Source organism: Morus notabilis, unplaced genomic scaffold, assembly GCF_000414095.1.
Source record: "Morus notabilis unplaced genomic scaffold, ASM41409v2 Scaffold3694, whole genome shotgun sequence".
NCBI classification, from domain to species: domain Eukaryota; kingdom Viridiplantae; phylum Streptophyta; class Magnoliopsida; order Rosales; family Moraceae; genus Morus; species Morus notabilis.
In genome coordinates, this window is record NW_010364934.1 from 8,284 (window position 1) to 17,156 (window position 8,873).

At 36.3% G+C, this 8,873-nt stretch overlaps 1 protein-coding gene across 1 annotated transcript; it reads left to right on the forward strand.

Moving 5' to 3' along the window:
- The first annotated feature begins 4,945 nt into the window (after window positions 1–4,945).
- Window positions 4,946–5,608, forward strand: LOC112093353. The gene is made up of 2 exons (XM_024171564.1): window positions 4,946–5,266; window positions 5,360–5,608. Exons 1-2 carry the CDS (start codon window positions 4,946–4,948, stop codon window positions 5,606–5,608), a joined length of 570 nt encoding a protein of 189 aa, XP_024027332.1.
- The last annotated feature ends 3,265 nt before the right edge of the window (window positions 5,609–8,873 follow it).

Consider the following 8,873-nt stretch of genomic DNA (forward strand, 5'->3'; position numbering starts at 1 on the left):
TTTTCTATCAAACAATAATATATTTATTAGTGGAGTCCACGTGTCAAACAATGAATGCATAAAGTGACAGAAAGAGTGCCATTAAAATTTTTCCATATAAAATCATTTTATTTGAATTATTTATCATCTAAAAATTGTTTAAAAATTATTTTTTTATCACAAAAAAAATAATTTTAAACGACTCAATGATCTAATGGGCCGGCCCAAAACTCCATAGTGCCAAGCACAATAAAAACAGGAAAGTAGTTGCACAAAATGCCTATTATTGAAGTCATAATTTTAAAAATATCAATTATTATACAATATTACAGAAATGTCGATTAAGGCATATATGTTACCAAATATGTCCTTAGGAGTTATTTTGGGTATGTTTATATATGGTTAATTTTTGTTTTATGTAATCTTTTTGTTTTTCTCATAATATTTCCCATTTTTACTTTCCTTTTTATCTCTAATTGATTGTCTGTAATCAATTATTTGATGTATTTTTATTTTGGTATTTTTCAATCAGATGATTTCCCTCTTTTTTTTTTTTTTTTTTTTTTTTTTTTTTTTTTTTTTTTTGTGTGTGGTGTATTCTATTTTTAGCCGGATTTAGTTTACTTTTATTGTTTTTATTCATCGTTTTCGGCTTCATCTTGGAAAGCATTATACCCAACTTTTGTTGGTCTTGGTGCTTGAGCCGAAAAAAAATGGCTGATAGTGGACCGGTCTGGGAAGGATTGCTTAAACGGAGCCTCGCTCATTCTATGGTACTTGTCCCCGTCATAGTTTGAGGTTTTTCTATAGTAATTAATTTTATGTAATTATGAGTGTGGTTGATTTTTTTTTTCGTGTTGTTTCTATATTATAGTTTTGTATTCTTCTTCATAAAGACAACGAAAATGCGAAAGTTTTTTTTTATTTGTTGTTTTGTTTCCTAGTCCATAGTTCATTTTATATGTTCATGATAATTTTCTTCTTCTTTAACATAACGAAAATAAATAAAAATATACTCATGTTTTCATGCATTTTTTGTTTGTTTTGGATTGCTTGCAAATTTTGTACTCATTTTTCTTTCATAATGATATTCTCATTAAGATAATAAAATTACGATAGATTTTTTTATTTGTTGTTTTTATATTTTTACCATATGTTTCACCTTCTTTCACACAATAAAAATATATAAAGTGTAAACTCATGTTTTTTGTGCATTTTAATTGTTTAATTATTTATAAATTTTGTATTCATTCTTTTTAATAATGATATTGTCATTAAGATAATGAAATGAAAATGCATTTTTATTTTTTATTTTTTATTTTTTGCATGTCTATAGCCTATATTACATCATTACCATAATTTCTGATATGATATTGTCATTAAGATAATGAAAATGCAAGAGATTTTTATTTTTTATTTTTTATTTTTTGCATGTCTATAGCCTATATTACATCATTACCATAATTTCTGATATAATAAAATTTTTGTTGATGACTTCATTTTAGTGTTTCTTCGTTATTAGAAATTTTGTTTTATTATGATCTGATCATAATGTTAGTGAAAATATGTATTGGTTTTATACATTTTTTTTTTGTTTTCCCGTCCACTCAAAAATACATTTATTTTAGTGGCTGATTTAATATGAATCATCTCAAACTTTATATTCATTCTTTTTCATAATTCTAGAATCATTACAATAATGAAACGATCTATTATGTGCTCATGAAAACGTGCATGTTGATTGTTTTAAGGGTGAGATTTTTAAAAATATTCAATGGATTTTCTTTCTTTTTTCATAAAGAAACTTTCTCTTTTTTAAAATAATTAATTAGATTTTATTGAATGCAATATTTTGACTTTTGTGTTTAAACTTTATATTCAGATATTGTTTCATTTTCTTTTCTATTTTGTTGTTTCATTATTTTTCTCCCTTTTTATTATATAAAGGTATAAATGTTTTTATATGTATGATAGTTGATAGTTTTGTAAATATAGAAGAAAGTAGGCATTTTTTAAAACGAAGAACTCATATTCGGCATTTATGGGAATGAAGCATGAGCACGAGCATGAATGTGCTTGGGCCCATGGGCCAAGCCAGGCCTATGATTTTAAATCTTTGGCTAGCATGAGCGCATCACGAAGTTTCAGTAGGTCAGACAGAGCACGACACGAAGCATGTATGGGCTTAACTGATTGTGGGCCGGGCCAGCACGACATGGCATAATTTACATCCATGACAAACATACCAAAGTTATAACAAATGAAGATTAAGAGGGCGGCTTTACAACATTTTAAATTCTAAGGACAAAGTGAGACAACCTCCTATTCCTTGGGGTGCCAAAATTAAAATTAACCCTTGAAAAAACTCTGAGGTAGTGCTAAAATTTTGGGCGGTAGGCCTGCTTGAAGCCTGAATTTTTTCGGGCTTGGCGGGCGGGGCCCTATGTCAACGGCTAGTTTTTTGACCGTTGTTGCCCGGCCCGACCGCCGACCCGAAAGCCTGACTTCAATGGCTATACTTTTGTAACACCCAGAAGAATTAAATGAGATTAATTAAGGTAATTAAGATCTATTAGTGTGCCTGATCTGAATAAATTAATTAGTTATTAATAAATAAATATTTCTGACGTGTAGAGTTGAATAATTCTAAGGTATTTAAATATTCTCAATATTTATATTTTTACCCAAAAGTGTGTATGGGCACATTTCTAGACTGTCATTTTAAATATTGGATACCTGTCCATTTTTCTTTTTCTTTTTCCTTTTTCCTTCCTTTTCCTTTTCTTTCCTTCGTCCTTCCCGTGCACTCTCTCTCTTTCACTCTATCACTCTCTCGTTCTCTCACACTCACTCTCTCTCTCTCTCCCGTTTTTGCTCCAAAATCAACCGGATCTCAAACCAAAGAGGAATTTCAAAGAGTTTCCAACATCAAGAGAAGGATTTGAGGTAAGATTTCTGAAAACCTCTCTTGCATCTCAAGCTTTTCAGATTTAAAAACTTATTTTTGGTTCGAAATGGATTTTGATGGATTTTGAGTAAAACTATGGTAGAAATTGGAGATCTTGGGTTCTTTGGACTTGATTTAGTGCCTAGAACCCGGATCTAGTGGTTGTCCCTTGAGATATTTTGATTTGGGACTAGATTTGTAGGTTTTTGAACTGATTTTGTGAGTTTTATCGCACTGGTATTCTTCACCGGTCGACCTGTGCGGTCGACCGAATTGCATTGGCTTCACCAGTCGACCTATTCGGTCGACCGGATTACACACCACCGGTCGACCGGTGGTGTTGCATTGCTCTGTCACTGGTTGACCGGTGTACACGGGGTTTGACCCTGTTTGGCCTGAAAATGCTGTTTTGACCTCAGTTTTCATGGAGGACCTAAATTAGCTTCATTTGGGGACCTAGAGTAGATAGATTGGCATCTTCAATCCATGTTTTGAGATTGAAAACCCTTGGAATGATGATTTGAAACATGAAATGGTTTGTGGAACCGGTAATTGAATTATGGCATACTAATAGGAAATCAAGGGATATAATTGAGACTGAATTGCTTTAGGAATGAGAATTGAATCCTAAAGTGTTGTCTTGTATCAGTGCTAGCTGAGGACTTGGATTGAGTGGCTTGACGAAGCGGAAGCCGAAATAGTGCACCGTTAGCCACAGGTTTAATATTTTTGAGGTAGGATTTATTACCCTTTTCCTTGTGAGCCTGATTTTAAAAGAGTTTTGGCCTTGCAAATGTTTTAAAGAAAGGGACTTGTTTGCGAAAGAAAAGTCTTTAAAACCCATGGCTTATGTAGTTCATGGTACCCATGGCTTGTTGTAGTACATAGGACCAACCATGGCTTGTTGTAGTTCATGGGACTCATGACATGTTGTAGTTTATGAGATTATAATGAACGATTTTAGAAAGTTTAATGAATGATTTCTTAAGATAAGAGATCTTACGAATCGGTAAACCGGCTGATGGCCAAGATAGGATGTGGAGAGTGCATCCTTGGGGGCAGAACCCGAAACCCGGCCCGGGAGTGATATGGCTTGTGCACGTGGTTGTGTAAGTAATTTATCATAGTATAAATTACTTGTTGATGTCTGTAATATGGATATTTTCTGATATAGTTCTTTTGAGAAAAAGGATGTGAGGTTCCGGCTGTTGTGTTAGAACTGAATGTCTTATTTATTTACTTATTCATTTATTTATTTACTCGCTTATCCATTTAGTCATTTATTTGTAAAGTTATTTCAAATTATATCCTACTAGGCTTTTCGCTCACGTTTTATTGTTTTATAAATGTAAACCCCTCCCAGGCGACTCTAGGAGCGGTGCGGAGTAGCTGGATTATTTGATATCATTCGATCAAGTGAGGATTGTGTTCATCCTTTTGATATATAAATGTAAGGAAGTGTAACTTCTATAAACTCTTATATTTGGACTTCTAGACTGTGGTTGATGTCTGTAATGTTTTATATACATGTCATGTATGTACGATACTGAAAGATCCTGTGGATAGATCCTGTAATTTATTTTAATTAAGTGTGGGGCTCGCTGGGAATTTCCTTTATTATAATGCGTTTAACCCCTAATCAAGCTCCACGTCACCGACCCCTGCTTCGGGGCTTGACAGAGTGGTATCAGAGCCTTAGGTTAAGAAACCACAGGATTGTACATACAAGTGTGACATCAAGAATCCACTGAACAGTCTAGTTTCTTTTCAATTAAAGGAGATGCCTCTGCGTCGTAGGTCGGTTAACAACCGGCACCACAGAACCAGGAGCTCATGGATGCCATGTATGTTGCTTTTCAAGGCATGGCCACTCGAGCTCAGAATGAGCAACCGGACGAGGAAAGGAAGCATAGTTACTTCCGGGAGTCTAGGCATGCACCTATCCGCACCTTCAATAGTGAAGGAGGACCCTAGGAAGCAGAGTACTAGTTTGATTCCATCGTGAAGCACTTGAACACCATGAGAATACCGGAAGAGTATTGGGTGGAATTTACGGTGTATAAGATGGATGGTCAAGCAAGTACTTGGTGGAAGCAAGTAAAAATAAGACTTAATGTTGCGGAAATGAATTGGGAACAGTTTGAGGTTCTCTTTAATGAACAATACTTCCCTCAGAGCTATAGGGATGAGAAGGTAATGGAGTTTATGTCCTTGCTTCAAGGTGATATGTCGGTGAGGGAGTATGAGGCAAAATTTAATGACTTGTCCCGCTTTATGCCATCTCTTGTAGAGTCTGAGCATTTGAAATGCCTGAAATTTGAGAAAGGTCTCAAGAATTCTGTAAGGAGACCCTTAGTGGCTCTAAGGATTTCAAATTTTTGAGACCTAGTGGCTGCTACTACAAGCGTGGAACAAGATAATTTGGCCTATCAGCAAAGCAAGGAAGCAGTTGGTCGAGTTTCTTCTTCTGGTGGACCCTTTGCTTCAGGCGGGCCACAACGGAGTGGTAGAAGAAACCGCAATCAGGGACAGATTAGCGGGAAAATGATCAGTGGTGGCAGTAGTTCATCGGGAAGTGACAGGAGTGGTCCCTACAACCCCAAATGTCATTATTGTGGGCAGATTGTCCACATTAGAAGGAATTGCCCAAATTGGAATCAGCCGCTGACTCAGCAATCTTAGAGTGAGGCTTCTTCCAGTCAAGGAAGACCACCGCAGTTTGTGCCGCCTTATCAGCCGCAACTGTCAATGCCATACCCTCATGTGACAACCTACCGTCCGCCTCAATATTCATAGTTTCAACCTCAAGTGTCGAGACCGGTGTAGGTACCTCCACCGCAACAATATAGGCCGGGGACACAACGGCCCAATATTGGTGATAAAGGAAAGGGGAAAGCGTAAGGACAAGCGTATACCCTAACCGGAGGTAATTCCGGAGGACAGGCCAACAACACGGTGGTTGAGGGTATGATTCTGATCTCTCACTCCTTTGCACATGTATTGTTTGATACTGGTGCTACACACTCTTTTATATCAAGTTCTTTTGTTCGAATGTTGAAATTAAAATCTAAGAACTTGGAAGTCCCGATGACGTGGAACTCCCCACTGGGATGTGTGTAGGTGTTGAGTGTGTGTAGATCGTGTGAAATCACGTTTGGGGGTGAGTAATTGAGAGGCGACTTAATTATCCTTCCGATGAGTCTGTTTGATGTGGTACTCGGAATGAATTGGTTGTCAAAATACAGTACAATTATTGATTGCTACCGTAGAAAAGTGACTTTAGTGACAAACTCCGGAGCGGTGATTGTTTATCAGGCAGATATGAATCCAATCTTGAGAGAACGACTGTTGAAATACAGTGTTGGGAGACGTAGGAATCTAGCATGCTTTTCTTTCCTCCTTGCTCTAGAAGGTGAACCAGTGGTAATTGGAGACAATGCGGAGATTCCTATGGTGGATGAGTTCGCGGATGTGTTTCCTGATGAATTACCTGGTTTGCCACTGAATCGGGAGAGTGAATTCTGCATTGATTTGGTTCCGGGAATGGCACCTATCTCTATTCCTCCATACCGGATGGCACCTGTTGAAATGAGAGAATTAAGAAAGCAGCTCGATGAGCTAGCGAAAAAGGGGTATATCAGGAATAGTACTTCTCCTTGGGGTGCACCGGTGTTGTCTGTGAAGAAGTACGACAGATCGCTTCGGTTGTGTATTTACTATCGTTAATTGAAAAAGGGTAACTGTGAAGAATAAATACCCACTGCCGAGGATTGACGAGTTATTCAATTAGTTGGGTGGATCATAGTATTACTCTAAGATTGACTTGAGGCCTGGATATCATCAACTGAAGATTAAGGAGGAAGACATTCTGAAGACTGCTTTTAGAACTCGATATGGACATTTCAAGTTTGTGGTGATGCCTTTCGGGTTGACGAATGCCCCAACTACGTTCATGGATCTAATGAACTGGGTTTTTTGACCTTACTTAGACTAGTTTGTAATTGTCTTCATCGATGACATTCTGGTTTACTCGAAGACTTGGGAAGAATATGAGCAACATTTGAGAATTGTTCTTCAGACTCTTCGTGAGCACCAGTTGTATGCAAAAAAGGATAAGTGCGACTTCTGGTTGACGGAAGTGAAGTTCCTTGGTCATGTGATATCAGGACAAGGAATTTTTGTAGATCCTTCCAAGATCGAAACTACGCTACAGTGGGAAAGGCCGAAGAATGTGGCAGAAATTTACAGTTTTCTCAGACTAGTAGGATACTATCGGCGTTTCGTAAAGGACTTCTCGAGCATTGCGGCACCGATGACTCGGTTGACTAGGAAGAAGTTCGATTCGAATGGGATGCTGAGTGTGAACATGCCTTTCAGGAATCGAAGGCAAGACTAACCAACGCACCAGTTATGATTATACCCGATGGTGAGGGGCAATATGAGGTGTATTCTGGCGCCTCGGGGAGTGGACTTGGCTGTGTCTTGATGCAAGGTGAACGTGTGATAGCCTATACATCTCGTCAGTTGAAGCCACATGAACGATAGTGGAGCAGTGGCCAATGCCAAGGAGCCCAGGAACCACCGCAAAGGAAAGCATATAGAGCAGAAATTCCACCTGGTCAGGGAGATTGTTTCCAGAGGAGACGTTTCAGTTGAAAATATCGCATCCGCGAACAACATAGCTAATCCGTTTACCAAGACATTACCAGATGGGAGTTTTGAGAAACATCTTGAGAGTATGGGACTTAGAGACATGTCTCATTTGCTTTAGGGCAAGTGGGAGATTGTTTGGGTATATGCCCATAAATCAAATAAGATGTAAATATTTTGCTGATTATCAATGAAATGTAAGTGTATGTAAGTGTTTTTTTACAGAGGATAATGTTTGAAGTAAAATAATCTAAATTTGTCTATAATTATAAATTAAAGTTGGGATCTTTAATTTAAAATTACTAATGCAGTTCATTACATTCTGAATGAAACAATCTTATCCTAGATTGTTAATAATGAGATTATTGGAATGAAAGCATTTTATGTAATATGATTATATAGGACTGGAATGCGATTAATTATGAATCCCTAATAAATTCTGTTATTAAATAGAGCATTCAATATTAATCAATGATGGTCATATATGAATTAGTCTTAATTCTGAGTAATTAATAGAGTTCTATTTATGATATTATGTTCTTTGACATATTGAGTAATGACACATATGAATTGTGTCAAAGCCTTGGTATATTAAGAGGAATATTAATTTACAAGTTGAAATCCATTCCTTCATAATGAAGTAGATGGACGGTTTCCATAAGTGTTGATTCGGGACTTGAATAATAAGAGCGCTCAATTTTATAATTAGATCATAAAATAAATTATTCATTAAAGGCTCAATGGTACTTATGGAGAAAGATATAATTAAATAGGTCAACGGAAAATTCCTAGCTTTAATTATGAACCGTTTATGGAGGATTAATTCGTATGTAGTGACTACATCAATGAACAACACAAATTTCGTGAGCATAAACAAGCGGTCAATTGTAGCACAATTAGGATGGTCGATCCCACGAGGAGGCGATAAAAACAAACAAAAAAGATTAGTGGAATAAAAGCGTTAGAGAGGTAAGCAATTGAACAAAGAAAAGAAATGAGTGTTTTTATGATTTTTGAACAATTTAATTTTAAGATTATGCAATATAAAATAGAGAACATTCAATAATTAAAAGTGGTAAGACATTGAGAATCCTCTATATGCTTTGTTCACCTATTTGGATTTTGATTCATAAATTGACTCAATTGAAAGTTTCACTTCCCAAACAATCAATCAGAAAATAAATATTTGAAGAACTTGTGAATAAAAATGTATTTGAGTAAATAAAATTCTTACATTTAGAACAAGGAAAAATTATCTTACGAGAAATACACCTCGGGGTGATATTGTAGTAAAAGA

What these genes read in the sequence shown, in the direction of transcription:
- LOC112093353 (XM_024171564.1), top strand. Translation starts at nt 4,946, where the DNA reads ATGAGAATACCGGAAGAGTATTGGGTGGAATTTACGGTGTATAAGATG. An exon ending in AGAAAGGTCTCAAGAATTCT is followed by an intron (nt 5,267 to 5,359) that starts GTAAGGAGACCC and finishes TTGGCCTATCAG; the next exon opens with CAAAGCAAGGAAGCAGTTGG.